This window comes from Falco naumanni, chromosome 1, assembly GCF_017639655.2.
Source record: "Falco naumanni isolate bFalNau1 chromosome 1, bFalNau1.pat, whole genome shotgun sequence".
Taxonomy (NCBI): domain Eukaryota; kingdom Metazoa; phylum Chordata; class Aves; order Falconiformes; family Falconidae; genus Falco; species Falco naumanni.
The window spans coordinates 23,759,416-23,775,732 of record NC_054054.1 but is presented as its reverse complement, the minus strand read 5'-3'; the positions used below and the strand labels follow the sequence as shown (position 1 = coordinate 23,775,732).

At 45.5% G+C, this 16,317-nt stretch overlaps 1 protein-coding gene across 1 annotated transcript in view; it reads left to right on the top strand.

Moving 5' to 3' along the window:
• Nucleotides 1-231: 231 nt before the first annotated feature.
• FRAS1 (Fraser extracellular matrix complex subunit 1) overlaps nt 232-16,317 on the top strand; it is a 174,405-nt gene continuing 158,319 nt past the window's right edge. The window contains exons 1-2 of the mRNA XM_040585746.1: nt 232-453; nt 4,649-4,680. Coding sequence (XP_040441680.1) covers nt 387-453; nt 4,649-4,680 — 99 coding nt within the window. The 5' untranslated portion in view covers nt 232-386. The remainder of the gene's footprint in view (nt 454-4,648; nt 4,681-16,317) is intronic.

Here is a 16,317-nt window from a genome sequence, read left to right as displayed (position 1 = left end):
CGCCGGGGGAGTGGGGGGCGGAGGAGGAGGCGGAGGAGCGGCTGGGCCGCCCCGCAGCCCCCCGAGGGCCCGGCTGGGTGCCGCCGGCCCCGCCGCTCGGCCGTGCCCCCCCGCAAGGTGCCGGGGAGGAGGGGGAAGGCGCTGCCCGAGGCGGGGCCGGGCGGGGCGGGGGGCGGGCGGGCTACGGCGCGGTTCGTGAGGGGCCGCTGCCGCTTTGTCTGCGGGGAAAGTTTGGCGGCGGGGCGGGGGCGCAGGCGCTGCCCCGGCACCTGCCGAGGGGGCGGCGGGGCCACCCCGCGTCTGCCCGCGGCCGCCCGGCGCGGCGTCTCTGCCTCCCTCCGCTCCCCCTGCAGCCGCCGGAGGCGGGGGGGCAGCGCGGCGGGGCCATGGGCGCCCCGGCAGCCGCCTGGGCGACGCTGTGGCTCCTCAGCGCGGCACTGGCCGCCGCCTCAGGTGAGTCGCTGCGCTGGGCCCCTGCCCCCGTCCCGCGGGCGGTCGGTGCCCGAGGAGAGGCTGAGCGTCCCCCGCTCCCGGCGGATCTGTGGAGGTCTTTCCTCCCTTCTTCTCCCCAGCCCGGGCGGGGGTCCGCCTCCCGCCCCCCGCCATTTTGGCGGCCTTTTCACAGGCGGGGCGAGGGGGGCCCGGGCGAAGCCGTGCCCGTGCCCGGCGCCTCCCGCCTCTGCCCCGGCCCTTCCCGCAGGCGCCCGCGGGCTGGCGGGCGCTCCGTGCCGGCGGCGGGGCAGCGTGTCCCGCCTCGGGCAGGGCGGCCCGGCGGTGCCCCTCACGCTCGGCACCTTCTCCTGAGCGCGGGGGGGTGAGGCGGCGGCCCGGGACGGCAGCGACCCCCTTGATGAGCCGAGGGTGGGCTTATCCGTAAGGGCTCTTCGTGCGTGCCCAGAGCCACCGCAGCAGCCGGTGCCCGTGTGTGGGGCGGGCAGAGCTGGCTCAGGCAGCGGCGGGGCGGGGAGCAGAGCCGGGGGGCTCGGCCGTGGGGCGCGGACACGCCGTGCTGTGCCCTTGTCGCCTGCCGGCGGGGCGGCGGTGGCAGGAGCTGCGGGGAGCGAGTGACAGTCACCCCCCCGCTCCCGGCCTTAGTGGGTGGCCGGCACCCCCTGCCCTTGGTTTTAGAGCGGGTGGTTGTCACCCACCTCTCATTGGTTTAGTGGGTGGCAGTCGCCCCCCGCTCCTGGTTTTAGAACGGGTGGCAGTCACCCCCTGCTCCTGGTTTTTGGAGAAGGGAGCCAAGATCATCTTTGGGGGGCTCTGTGGTGTGTGTGGATGTGGGTCTGAGAGCTCTGAGGGTGCCTCAGTGGGAATCGAGCACTGGTTTCTTCTGTCATTAAAAAAAGTATCTGGGACAGACTTCTAAAAAAGTGCAAGGTTATGATCTTAATGGTGCTGTCAGGCAGTAAAGTTACTGATGTTTCAAGTTTGGGAGTGTAGTGTGGCTGTGTTGGTGCTCGGAGGTTGTTTTCCAGCTTTTCCTTTGACTACGTGACTGTAGGCTGTGGATTTCCAAAGTGGCAGGCTCCCCAAATGCCGCTCCCGCCGGAACACAAGTCCCACTTGCATTTATTGTCTTAGTGAATAACAGTAATTAAAAATAGCTGAGTGTATGTGAGCTGAGGAGCTGTGGGATACAAATTTGGGATGTTAACTTGTTGGGTAGTAATCTGAGAGCCTTAACTTTAAAAAAAACAACAACACCTCCAGAAAGCCTCCACACCAGAAAACTGCCAAGCACCTGCATCCACGATGCCAGACTCAGAAACACTGAGGCAAAAAGTTTGGGCATTTTTTTCCCAAGCTTCTTCAGTATGTGAAAGGCAATTAAGATCATTCGAGAAGAACCTTTCAGGTGAGTTTTGCAAACAGGTGTTAATCACGCTGGTGACATGGAGTTACAAGCGAGGCAGGACACTATAACAAAGAGCGATGTCACTTGATGTGTGTGATGTCTCTGCTGGCTCACAGTTGGGGATAAAAAGTAGCTAGAAGGTACTTGTCACTAAGGATTTTCAATGTTGTGTAAAGGTGGGTGATATGCTAGTATCCCCCTTGGTGACTTGTGAGGGAGTGAAATATGTCTTTGCTTTAAAGGAGAGAAAGAATCAGATGCTCGGTGTTTGCTTTCTAGTCCCACGTGGCCTGGTGTGAGCCTCTCTACAGAGTGCAGCAGGGTCTGTGGAGCCGAGAGAGAAGTTTTCGAAGGTCTCTCACTCCTGCTGTTGCCTGCCTGGGCTATTTGAGGCAGCTGCTCTCTCCCTGCGGCCTTGGTCCTTATTCTGTGCTCTAGCCTGATAGCTGATGAGCTCTGTGGCACGTGGCTGCTCTTTCACGATGTGTTCATAGTGCCTGGCACAAAGGGCCCTAGATGTAATTACAGCCTCTTGAAGCCAAAATAGGAAACGCTGGTGATTTTTGGTTGTTAATAGTATTCCCCAGTCTCCTTCAGGTTTTCAAATCCTCATTGGGGGCTCTGAGTCCATATTTCACATTTTAGGGTGTCAAGCATTGTTACTTTGTTATGTTGGTACTTTTAAGGAGCTATAGCTGTTAGTGTGCAAAAAAGAAAGGGCAGCCAGCCCTTTTTTAGGAGTAGAACAGTGGAGTTGTGCTGGTTTTAAGTAACTGGTATGAAGTTGGGTGTGTGTGGTGTTTTTTTTTTTTCTTATGCCTTCCAACAGTATGTGACCTTGTGTTTGGTGCTGAATTTTGAGGTGTGGCTGGATGGCGAACCTTGAAATTATCCTCTCTTGCCTAAAGAAGAGTGTGGGGGAGGAGTGATGTGAGGGGCAGGAAGCTAAATGGTATTTGAAAATCGGTGGTTTATGATGAAGTCAAGGCATGGTTAAGTATTTGGGTCTTTTTTGTTTCTGTAAACACAGTTTTGCTACGCAGGTCAAGTGAATAAATGAACAGGTAATTGCTGGGAGTCTGAGCTGGGCTGAAGTAACTTGGCAGCACCATGAATGTGCAGAGCTCGCTTCTCAAACGTTCAGCGGTTAGCCGTGGGGCGGTGGGGGGGGGTGGGTACTATGCGGGTGTGAGTGTGAAACCCGATATTTCAACATGTTAGTCCTCTTTGGTGCTTGGTCTGTGCATGTGATGGGTAGGGCTCCATTTGTTTACTGTCAATACCAGTGGAGAGCTATCTGCTAAATGTAAGAGAAACATCACTGGGCTCTTGTGGCTCATCTTCTTGGCTAGGGAAAATAATTCCTGATGGTACCTCTGCAGCCTCTTGTAGCTGAGCTGAGGATGGGCTCAAAGGAGGAGCTTTTGATTCGAAGCAGTGCAGCTCCAAGGTTTTCTCTACAAATTTGTCTAATCTGCATTTTATGGGAAACACCACTCTTTGACAAGGAAATTCTTAGTTCTCTTTGTGGTCTCGAGGCACCTTTTCCCACATTCTTTTCTCTTTTAATCTTTGAGTTTCTTGGGTTGCTTTGGATTTCACATTCTTGTCACGTTTTTGGTAGACAGATGTGTGTAGTAGTTTGAGAATGGCTGTTTCCCAGAAAATCAATGAAAGAACTGTCATTCAACTTCATGGTTTTGTTTTCTAACCTCTTATTTGATTTATTAAAATAGAATATAGAAAATATTCTTGAATGGGTGTCTATCTCTCTCACTTGCTTGGAGAACCCTTCTCCCAGCCGGCAGTGTTGGTGGTGAGGACTAGGAAGACTGAAGCAAGAGAGTCCCTTGAGCCTGTCATTAGATGAAGTGTGACCCGTTGCCCATGGAGAAGTGATTTAGGAGCAGGAATTCACACTGGCTCTTCTTGCCATGATTGCATTGCATATAATCATGTACTTATTTGTTTCTCCTATAAATGGTAAAAGGATTTATAGGAGCACAGAGAAGAGACTGCTCTTTAGCATGCAATTTAAATGGCGTGCATTTTTAAGGCCCATATGTTGCCATTGAATAGCTGTGGCTTCCCTTTGAGTGAGTGCTCAGGCAGTTATTCAGTTACAGTTCTGAGCTTCGTCTTGTGTGTACGTTGTGAGAATTCCCATCTTTTTGGGTGCAGCCTTTGTGACAGTGGAGGGAGGGAACATATGCCCCTTGCACGAGTGGCACCAAATGTCTGATTTTCTCATCCATCTGCGAGAGTGTGAGTGGGAATGGGTTATGATACTAGCCTGTCCAAAAGTGGGTGGTTATTGGTGATGGTGCAGTCACAGGTTAGCGTCTGCCCCTGTTTTACTACTTTGCATTCTCCCGTTCTCTTTGACTATTGTCTGTGCCTTTGACTTCCATATGAGAGAGATTGGGCAACTTCTTGCAATTATAACGCTGTGGTGCTTCATCAGTGGTTTGGTGAGGTGCTGCAGAGGCATGTGCTAACCCCTTCTTGAAGATCAGCTGCATTATTTTGGCAGATCTACCCTTTCGTCTCTGCTTTGTTTGTGCCACTCTTCAAGTTTTTGAGTCCATTTTTGCCAGAGTCCCTGATGCTGCAGTCTGAAGGTTACCCAGAGGTTGTCCTGCTGCATCAAAACTGCATTTTTTTTTGTGGCTGGCAAGTGCATGGTGAGACGTGGCTGCTCAGAGCTGCTCATATTGTTGTGTAGCAGGTTCACTGGGGAGTGTGCTGGTGTTACTCGCTTCTAATCTATTTTATTTTTTTGTCCCACAGGTACCTGTGTCTACCAAGGCTTGTTGTATGAGGTAGGTAAGCTTGAATGTGTTATGCTGGGGAAGCGTTTGAGAAGGTGCTGTTGAACTTGACTTTTACTCCTGGTTTTTGTCACTCCTGCAACTGGAATGGCTGATCTTGCAGCAGGTTGCAGAGCTGTGAGCCTTCAGCCTGCTGGATAACAGCAGCAAAAGAAGATACTGCTCTCAGAGAGGTTAGCAATTCTCCAGCCCTTTAAACCCAACCACTCACCTTCCCAGCACAGCTCTGCCTGCTTCTAATTGGGGCTCCTTCGTCCAGCCTGTGAAAGGATGTGAGAGATTTCAAGGTTCTTAGTAGCCATACGAATCACAAACATGCGATCCTAGGCAGGATCGAGATTGTTTTGTAAAATGTCACTGTAATGCCAGGGTATGTTCTGTGGGTATTAATGTTAATGACAACCATTTAACATCTTTTCCTCTCAGCTGATTATGGTGAGTACTGTGTGAGTACTGACTCTTCTTTATAAACCTAAAGTATTTTCTTTTACGGTCCTCCCCTTTGCGTGTACATAATCCATGAATAACTTTGTACAAGAATCACTGTTTTTAACAATTCATAAACAGCGTTTTGCTCTGTAACATTTGTCTGCCTTGCTTTGGTACTCTGTGCTGAAAGGAAACAGCTGAGAAACTTTACATTTTTGGAGTGCTTCTGTACCTGCCTCTGCTCTCACAGCAGACTTGTTCAGGGATTTGTTACCATAGGCTGGGAGGCAGCATGCAGCAGCTGTCGGGGAAAGCCTGAGTTTTTATTTCCCTTAGAGCTCTCCAGCAAAGCTGGATCTGCGCTGTGTGTGTGTGACACATGACCACTGGGTATCTTGGAAATAACTGATGGCAGGTGGTTCCTTTGGCCTTCCAACACAGACTCAAGGCCTTGGAAGTTTTTCTGTTCCAAGAAGGGAATGTCAGGGTGATTGCTGGAGGTGAATGTTTTCGGTGGGTGGCTTGGGAGGAAGTGGAAGCAGGATAAATGTGTTTTGCTCCTCTTAATAATGCACTGCGGAGCATCAGTGTCTTAACAGCAGTTGGAAAGTTTGTCTGGATTCCAACCTCAGTAAGCTGTATGGCAGGTTGCTTCCTGCTGAGCATCGCAGCTCAGTAAGGGCAGCATCAGAGCTGAAGGGTTAGCAGGCGAGGGGTTTCATCTGTCACTGATTACAACTGGCATGCCAGTCACAGATATTTTTTTTTCTTTTTCTTTTTGCCTTTTGTGTTTCCTTGATGTTCTGATGTTGTGTTTTTTTGGTCTGCTCTTTCTTTCACTGTTGACGTGTTTGAAATGCTAGTGCATGTCTCCGTAATATCTTGCTGTAGGATTTGTACATAAAGACTCTGGGATATTCTAGGTTAGATGCTTCCTGTTTAAAGAACTGGCTCACAGTGTCCTTGACTTTGTCTTTATCTCTGTATTTAGTAGGATTATTATATGTTTATTAATAAACAACTTCTGTAACTGTAGTAGTTTTCATTAGCTGTTGAACAAGAGGATTGCCCAGCAGTAAAATGCAGAGCAGACACAAAACTGGTGTGAGTATACAGTTGGCATTTATAATCAAGTAAAACTTGAAAAATTCAAGCTTGTCATTCTTGGACCAAGGACCTATACTGTCTTCTCGTCGCTGTCATGTCTGAAGATATGCCTGCTTTCCTATCTAAGTGACGTTTGCTGCAGGAACAGGCCTTTGCTTGCTTTTCCATTAGTATTTTGATATTTCTTCCATTTCATGTGCACTAATATAACAACTGTTGATTACTGCTTGGGACTGAATATAGATCAAAGGACAGGCTTTGTGGCTTCAGCTAGCAATCTCGGAACAGGTACTAAATCCACATTGTTTTTGACTCGGATGGGGAAAATATCACATGCAGTGCACCAAGCCCGCAGGCTAGGTTTGTCTTCCTCTAGTGCTGCTTCACAGGCTTCTTTGGGTGACTGTTTTCCCTGAGAAAGCAGGAACTGCTCAAGCAACCATGGGAATTACAGATGGAAAAGAACCTTTAATAGGACTTGCCTCATTCCCTGGTTTGTGTCGCTCCCAACAGCAGTATTGGAGTTGACTTTAAGTGTGGTAGAAATCAAACGCTAAGGATAGTGTATGAGTGATTTTAAGGCAGTTAGTATTTGCAGGTTTTTGGCATGTAGCTGTGATAGAGCTGCAGAGCTTGTCTTGCCTTCCCAAAAAGCTGCTGTCTCAGAAAGGTCAGTTTTGAAGTAGAAGATGACAAGAAGAGCAATCCTGCCACTGCCATCATTTCAGTTCCTGCAGTTTCCCTGGCTTCAGAGTGAATGTTGTATTCAAAAAATAGGAAATCTGAAGACCTGTATGTGAGACAGTTGCTCTGTTTGTTAAACTTAGTGCTTGTAAAGCGTTGCTGCAGCTGTCTGAAATGGAGATTGGGAGCTATTGCCTCGTGGCTTTGCTGGTATAATTGTGTTTATTGGAACTGAGAGGAAAGGTCTTTCTGAATCACTGGTTGGGGATTCTGGCGGTGCCAGCTGAAATGTCGTATCTGTTAAACTGTTACCTTAATGAACACTCCCCCCCCCCCCCCCCCCCCCCCCCACCCCCCCCCCGCCCCCGTTATCCCAGGTCACGAGAAAAGTAAAAGCCTGTTTTGCCTGTAATCTATGTCTGTCTGTTGCTGTTTAATCTCTCCTAAGACTGGTGGGAGCTATGTTCACAGGCCTTTTTGCTGGGGCTGGTGAGAATTTTGTGGAGTCAGTGGTGTGCTTAGGATGGCGGTACAAGACAGTTCTGCCAGTTCTTGCAGCTGGACTTGCTGGGAGCTCCAAGTGGGTCACTTAGCAGAAATGTCTCAGTGGTACGTGTTGACTGGTCGGTGTGTAATCTGCTGCGTGTATCTCTCACTGTCTGTCTGTCTTAAGCAGATATGCTTGCATTAACACAGACAGAATAATCTATGGAATGGGACAAAAATGGCACTCCTGTGACAAGTTCAGTCCTGTTCCATTGGATTAGTGTACCTGTTTGGTAGCGTGAATGAAACAGTCTTTACTACAGCAGAGAAGAGCTTTGATCTGTTGGTTCCCCAAACTGTTGCCCAGCCTCCAAATGTCGTTGGTCTTGGACTTGAGCTTTTCATATTGCTGCTGGGTGTTTGTTTTTGTTTTTTTTTTTTATTGACTTTTAAATTTTGTAGACCAGGAGAGAGGCAAGAAGCTGGGCAGGGGAAACAGAGAGGGACAGATGGATAATTATTTCTTCAGTAGATACCAAAGCCCCTTGTGCATGCAGCAGCTGCAGAATGAGCCTTTGTACCTTGATTATAGTACTAAGAGGAGGAAGCTGGTGGTAACATGGAACAGCCCCAGGTTTTATAAGTGAGCGTGAGGAGTATTGGTATTATCAGCTAAACCAAAAGAAACATGTAAAGCACAGCTTCAAGCTGTGGCTTGACAAAATTGAACTGTGAGATGGTGTGGGGAAGGGATTTCATTCAGCTATTTTTTTTTTTAGCAGTCTTTCCCTTAGCATTGTGCCAGAGCAGTATGTGACTGATCTGCCTCGTGTGGCCGAGTTGGATGGGGTGACAGGAGTAGACCTGAGTGACTTTGCCCATACCTGAGGTGCTCCCTATGCTGGTCGTGTGAGGTGGGCTGTGATCTGAGAAGCTGGTGTGTGGGGAGAGGCCGTGTCCCAGCCTGGGCTGTGCGCTGCGGGTGAGAGCTCTGGCTCAGCTCGCCGTGCTGGTCTTCTCTGCTGTCGGCTGCGTGGTGGCTTACGCTGCGTTTTACAGGTCTGGGTCCCTGATTTATGTCACAGATGGGTGTGACAGCAGGATTTGGCTGTGGGATTTCTCTCTAGCCATGTGCCCAGAGGGGAGCAGAGAAGTAGGCTGGGGGACAACTTTATGGTTTTAGCATTTGTATATTACTTTGGAAAGTTACTCATAAAAGAACGTGTTTGATGAAGAAATGCCAGTGACAGGACAAATGTGTGAGCGAAGGATGTCATCTCTATACAATCTGTTCCAGAGGAGGATTGTGCCTTCTGGGTGTGTTTGCTTACAAACTCTTTACTTGCTGAAAAGAGCTTTTCCAAATGACAAGAAGGCATTGGGCCAAACACTGCAGCCTCACCTGATGGCTCAAGCCTGGAGTGGCAGCAACCCAGTATGCCTGTGGCACCAACAGAGCTGTTGACAACCTCCAAGAGAAATCCCTACAAGCTCTTTTTTTTGTGTTAAACTATGGTCAGAAACACTGTTTCTTTTCAGTGTCTCCTATTACTCAGGGTTTTTCTTGGTGTTCCCTGTCCAAGTAGGTGAGCTGTTACTGGGTTATTGTAGGAATGCCGTTTGGTGCAGAAGTCTCTGAAGTCACTTGAAAAATCTTTGGTGCGTAAGTCAAACATTTTAAGTGTAGCAAATGCAAGCACTGCAAAGTTGGTTGAGTTGTTAACGCTGGCAAAAGTTCTGCATCTTGCTTGCTAGACTTAGCTGCTTGTATGCCAAGGGTCAGCTTGTGCTCATGTGTTTCCTCAGAGGAAAAACACATCTCTGTTTGGTTTCCAACTGTGCTGAGGAGGTTCGTGTTCCTCCCTCTGTATTCAGCTTTGAGGGAGTCTTCGGATCCATACAACAGGCACAGCCGCTTTCTTAGAAGAAGAAAACACACGTTATTATTATTTTTTTTTCTTAGGTGGAGGGTAGCATAGGTGGGAATGAGCAGACCTTTGTGCTGCAGTGAAAGTAGGTTTGTGTGGGAGGTATTGATCAAACCCATGTGGGCATCTTTATGCCAGCTGGCTTGTGCCAAGAAGTGTTTACATACAGTCCTGGGAGAAGAGGGGAAGCATGGGGCTGTGAATTAAGGTGGGAGCTGTTTTAAATGGAAAGTGTGACTTGATAAATGACACTTCATGTTTGGTAGGTGCTGCAATAAGGAAGAACACGTCCAGCTGAGCAATCTCCAGTGAATTTTTAATTTGTCTGTGTTAAAACATGGATGTTGTCTGTTGCAACAGTTGCTGGTAATGCATGTGAGGAGGAATTTCTGGACTGGCAAATTTCTTTGGAAGTTTCATGAAACACATATGGGGCTTTTTTAACACTACAAAGCACCAAACAAGCCAAGCAGCTTTTCTTGAAAAGATTTTTTTTTAATCTTGGAGTTTAAGTGAAAATTATGAACAGAATAATAAGCCCTAACTTAATCCACAGTAAATGCTACTGTACTTGTGCTTCTTCCAAATGTTTTGCTTCCTTTTTTTGTTTTGAAACTGCCTGAAAAAGCATTCAAGTTAATTAAAATGCTTAGTTGACTTGAACATCCTAAAAGAAGAAACTTCAGGTTTAGCAGTCAGTCAAAAGAGTAACATGCATTCTCCAGAAAAGGAGAAAAAATTTATAGGTCTTGAGATAGTTCAGTTTTTCATATTCTTTAATTCTGCTCTGCAGTCAGTCATGGTAGAGGTCAGAAAATAATAAAAAGAAAAAAATAATCACATGCTGACAGAACTATTTTATCAATACAACTTCCATGTGCTCTATTAGATCATCAACTTAATGTATGCATTAACTGTAATTTTTTATAAATACTTGCAAGGAGCTGGACTGACAGGGGAGAACACCAGCAAAAGATAAGGAGATAAAATGGTGGAGGCATGGAGCTGTGTTATGCTACAGATACCTGCTTGCTCAGCTTGAGATGTTTTTTACGTATTTGCCTTTGGCTTATTTAGTTCGTTTCAGTGACAAGTGTAATCACAGTGGAGAAACAAAGTGCTAGTTTCAAGTTCTGTGTCTGAAGAAGAAAAGTGCATGGAAATATTGATGCTATTGTGACAACAAAACAGTTTGAAATATCTGACATGACTGACTGCATTAACATGTTCTTGTTCAATAAAAAGTATCCCTTTAAATCTTCTGATAAACTTGATAACACCTTTCAGTTACATGTGTGCATTTTGTTGTCAGGCAAAAAGAAAGCTGATTTTGTGCTTTTTAAATCAGATTTCTGTTTTCATCTGTAGTTTGTGCTGAGTCAGAAATAGAAGGGGAAATATAATAAATACAAAATGCTTTTGGTTGTGGGTTTGGTTTTTTTCCAAATCTTAAATCTCACACTCTAGATAGCTTGTATTCTGAATAAATTTAGTTATTTATAATAAATGTTAGCAGGTACAGAGCCCCTACTGGTTGGGAGATGTTTCAAATTAGCAATAGAAAATGAGCTTCACTTTAACATGTTTAAAAGGATAACAAGTTACTACTGAAAAACGAGATCAGAATCGAATAGTTCAGTTGAAGGTTTTGCTTGCTAATTTTTGTAATGGTCAAAATGGGCTTTGTGGTTTGGTTTTGGGCATGGGTGTTTTTTTTTTTTTTTTTTAAATAATGTAATTTAAATGCCACTATTTAGCCTGGGGGTACATCCTCAGCTCCACCAGGGAACAAACCTATAAATTTCTGTTTATAATATGCATATAACACTTGGTAGCTATAAACTCTAGTTTACAGCAGCATGAATCTCCTTTCTGTAATGTTCAAATGAACATTTTACAGAACACTGTTATATTACCCAGTTTGCTGCAGGGGTTCCTCTTCAAGCAGCATGCACTCTGCACTCTTGATTTGCTCTTTTGCGGTCTCCCACATTGATACAATTAGTAGGGAGGTAATGAGTTATTTGTGTTGGAGGCTTGCAATGTCGAGGTCGCTTTTTCCTGCTGTTGCAGGGTGGATCTATTCTTGTAGACATGAGTTGACTAATATCCTATATGTGATAATTTTTATTTATTGAACAGATAAAATCAGATGCCATGACTCTCCCAGGACTTCAAAAAGTAGTGATGGAAGGACTGGGGGTGTTTGGTGCAGCGGGAGCCTGATTGTGCTGTAGTGTTGTGCAGTCTTTTAACCTGTTTAGAGCAACCACATAACGCTGAATAATTGTTTTATGCGGTGTGTAGGGCTTGATATCCAACTTATCCTTGCTTTGTGTGGCTATGAATAGAAGTGCAAGGTGATGGAAAGTAGACATCTCAATTTATGTGAACGGTATGCAGTTAATGTTTATTAATATAATAATGAGCTGTTTCTCATGTAGAAATCCCTTCTGCTTGTGGGTTTTGGAAAGCTGAGATCAACTGAACATCAAAAATAAAGACAAAAGTGTTTTTTGAATAAAGCATGTGCTGCATGTGTGTTCCTTCTTTGTGTTCCTTGAAAATAACAGTATAATATAGAGGAATGGGGGTAGGCTCTTTATTTCGCAGTACCAGGTAAAACAAGCTTAGCTGTAAGATGGTTATTCCCCTGAGGATATAGTGAATTTTTGTCTCTTAATCAGTAAAGAGGTGTTTTTGTGGACCAAGGCACACATTTTAATATGTAATTATTACTGTTTTATATGTTAGTATTCTCATACAGAAGACTTCTAAATGTGATTATTATTTTTTTTGTCTGAGAAAATGAACTCTCATTTTATAAGGAAACACAACACTGGTTAGTGTAGCAGAGAATTGGTATGTTCTAGAATTACATTTATTTTGTTTTGTAGCAACTTGAAACTTGTTCTGAATACTAAATAACACATAAATGAAAACTGGAACCTACTCATGTTAGTTGTATATCTCAGTATAAGGGGTTCGATGTAGCACATACAATCAGTACAGTTTGCATATCAGTGGGTTTTTTAGTTCCTTTTTCACTTTCATCTCTTAAAAGAATTCCTGTGGAGATCTAACAACCTTACACAACTATCAGCTCTATTAAACACTTCTGTAATGAGGAAATGTTGAGAGTCAGGTGTTAAAATCTCTTAAAAACCCAGAAGGATCTACTTAAACTATACCCCTACCCTACTGTAAACAGAGGTGAATTCCAGTTTAGTTGGAAAACTATGGCCCTGACCCAGAGCTCTCCAGCAGCTCTGTAAGCTGTTGTCTTTCGTGGGTTTTCATGTTTCAGGAGTGCTGTGAGGGTATTTGCACATCAGAGCTGAACTGTGCCTTTGCCTGTGGAAGGGTAAAAGCTGCTGCTCTTACTTGCTGTGTCTGTGTTTCCATGAAGAAAGCAGCAATGGACACAAGTTGCAACTGAAGGGCTGTTCATAATACGAAAGACAAATTCATACAACCCCAACTTTGTTCAACAGCTGCCTGTATGTTGCCCTGCGATGGATGCAGAAGTAGATAAATACAGGGAAGGGGCAGAGTGTGGCTAGGCTCCCCTGACTGTGGGGCCAGGCACTTTTCTCCCATGGCTTGGACCTCTTGTTGGTCTTGCAGAAGCAGCGTCTTTTGGTTCCCGCAGCCCCTGTGTCTGGGAGCAGCAAGCTGCATCTGTAGGGCACCCTTTTGTTTTTTCCAGGCACTGCTCTCTGAGAGCAGCCTTGTCCCTCTTCATGGGATATCTAAGCAGTGCTGAGGCAGGCTTTTCTCCATCGAGCACTGTGCCTTAATGTTTAACCTGATCCAACTGAAGCACGAAGCTGGTGGCTTTGCTTACCCTGAGATGATTGTTCTGCCATACTTGCCCAAGATAGGTATTTAACTGTTCACTCCACAATGGGCTGCAAATACGTTGAATTTATCATCCAGTTCCTTCCTCTTCAACTCTGCTGTGCATATGTAGGTGTCTGTATTTTTTTTTTTTTTTTTGCAGTACACTTGCTGGTCAGAAATGGATCTTTTTGCCCCTGTGTGAATGGGATTTCTGTGCTGGCAGTCCAGAGCCCAGCGGTGAAGTCATGGTCCACCTCTGTTGTCTCTGTGTGTTTAAGAACAGCCTTTGGCCTCTGGTTTGAAGCTGAGGGCTGCTTTTTCTAAACATTCAGGCACATGCGGTGCTTGTGGCAAAAAGATTTTTGGCAAAAAGTAACTCGTTACTTTAGAGAGCGCAAAAGAAACATGGACAAATTCATAAACTAAGAGGCAATTCTGTGGGTTTTGGGGCTTTGGAGCTTTAATCAGCCTCTAGGCTGTCCACAATGAATTTCTGCAGCCTGTGGTTTTTTTTTCCATGAAGGTGTGAATGCCTTCTGGCTGTAGTATTCTGCTTCAGGGGTCTTTCCTCTTCGTCCCCGGTCCTGGCTGGTGAAAGACTCGCACTTTAATCTTTGCTGTGTTGTGGGAGGTGATCTGGCATCAGCCTTGTTTGGAGATCAGGGTCTTTACAAGAGCTGCCCTGTTCCACATTTTCCATTTCAGTGATCTTCCTGGCTGGTAGCTGTTCATCCACAAATGCTGACTTAAGTAGATGATTAACATTTAATAACACAGTTATAGGAGCTATATGCCAGAGCCTTGGCAGGCAATGTCGGATTTCTCATGGATTCATTCATGAGGACAACAATTACCCAGCATTTATAAATTCCACAAGTCATTGTGCCTTCCATCTTTCCAGATGCATTTGAAGAACCTTGTTTAGGAAATAATGTCTCTTAATTTGTCATTTACTTTTCCTTTTTAAATTCCCAGTGTGAAAATTTCCCTTTTCCTTTGCTAGGTCACTTCCTCCTTCCTTCCCGCTCCTTAACCCTATCAAAATTTTTATCAGGTTTCCCATTTTATTTTCTCTTTAGAGTAAGTGTTGCGATGTCTAGTTAAGTGGTAAGGGAAATGGCAGAAATCAGGTTTTGCCAGTGGAAAAATCCTATAATGCATTAAAAGTTGAGACCTGTGGGCAGCGCAAAGTGATGTAGCTATAGAAAGATGACAGCTTATGTCAGCTGGGGATTTGCCTCAAATACAGTTTCTCACTGGGCTGAAATGGGCAACAAACTGTTGTCATACTGGTGTGTGTGCCTAAACTGGGCCCTGCATGGAAAATTTTCCTCTTCTCGGTTTGGAAGTAAAAGCGCCAGTTTTGGAGTTGGAAGCAGTGTCCCACAGCTGATGAAAATTGGGAGAAAATAAAATAGCTGTCTCTGTAGTGGGTTATATGATAACAGCAGAAATGGAAAATGGTGCTTATCAAATCCTTAGATTTATTTATATTCTGCTGGTGTTTACAAAGGCATAAGCCAGCACAGTTCTTTGTGGAGCAGTGAAATATGACTGCAGTTTACATGAGAAGCAGCTTTGTTCAGTAGGTTTATGTGCACATACATGTGTATGAGGCTTGGCCCTTTTATCTGAGGGGCTTTCAGTTGTGCCGGGCAGCAGCAGATCTGCATGCCACAAGCAGAAGAGGCAAGAGGACATTTGGGTTGGAAGTCGCAACCTGCTTTTCCAGAAGAGATTTCATTGTATCGTTCTGTGACAAATGTGACACTAGTTTTGAACAATCAGCTCTTGCTTTTCTTTTCTTCTTGCTTGTGTGAATTGGAAATGACAGCTCACTTGAAAGCTGATTTTCCCTCTCTTCAGCACAATAATTCAAAGCTGCAGAAATCACACGGTGGGGCACAGTTCTAGAGATGGTCATCTTGCTGTTTTTATGGGCTACTCAAAAATCTGTAATCATATTCCAGGAACGTAATGTCAGTGTTTATCAGATGACTTTTAAAGGTCTTTGAAGTGATCAAGGAAGTCAGTATCGTTTTAATTATCCCCTGACAACATTTTACAGAAATGGTGTTATATATATATTTATACACACAGACATACATAACTATATACTTTTATATATATGTGTGTTGTTATATATATGCACACTCTGAATATACAGGTACATCAGTACCTTTAGGAGAGAGAAAATGAAGACAGAAGGCTAGAGCAACAAAGTCAGGAGAATTTGTGGTTCCTATTTTCTGTTAGAAAGGAAACAAAAATACTCTGTGTTGGAAAGAACTGAGAGTGCGCTGTCATGAAACGGGCCCACTGAAGGTGGTTTAAGCTCTCTTGCTTGTAGCTGAAAAAAGGAGAGGGATGTAACCTCCAGCTAGAGGTACAGAAGTAAGTCTGTTTTCAGTCTCACTTTCCTGCAAGCACCCCCACACATTTGCCAGGCCCTGTAAGGCAGCGGTTTCTTTGCATATATCTTTATCATTGGCATATGGGGTATAGGATTGGTGCATTACTGTGACTGCAGCATCTGCTGCGATGACACCTAGATACATCCTGCACCCCACAGAGGGTAGGGAGAGGTTTACTGCTCCCTGAAGGGAGAAAGGAGTTTTGTCTGGCAGTTTCTGCGCTTTGAGAACAGATCACTTTAGCAAAAGAACTTGAGATGTTTGCTTTCTTTATTTGCTGTGGCTTACTGGAGCAAGCAATTGCCCTAATGTGTGTGTCTAAGATGTTCTTTGAACTTCCTAAATGCATGTAGATTCTTTTTATGTATCTGTATGGGGTTTGTGTGGCAAGGATTTGGGGGGGGGGGGGGGGAGCAGGTGGCTACAGGGGTGGGTTATGTGAGAAGCTGCTAAAGCTTCCGCTGTGTCTGATGGAGCGAATGCCAGCCAGCCTCAAGACAGACCTTCCACTGGCAAAGGCTGAGACCATCAGCAACAGTGGTAGCACCTCTGGGATAAGGTATTTAAGAAGGGGGGTAAAAAACAACTGTACAACAAAATTGCAGCCATACAGGGGAGTGAGAGTATGTGAGAGAAACAGCCCTGTAGACACCATGTTCAGTGATGAAGGAGGGCAGGAGGTGCTCCAGGCAGCAGAGTGGAGATTCCCTGGCAGCCAGTGGTGAAGACCATGGTGA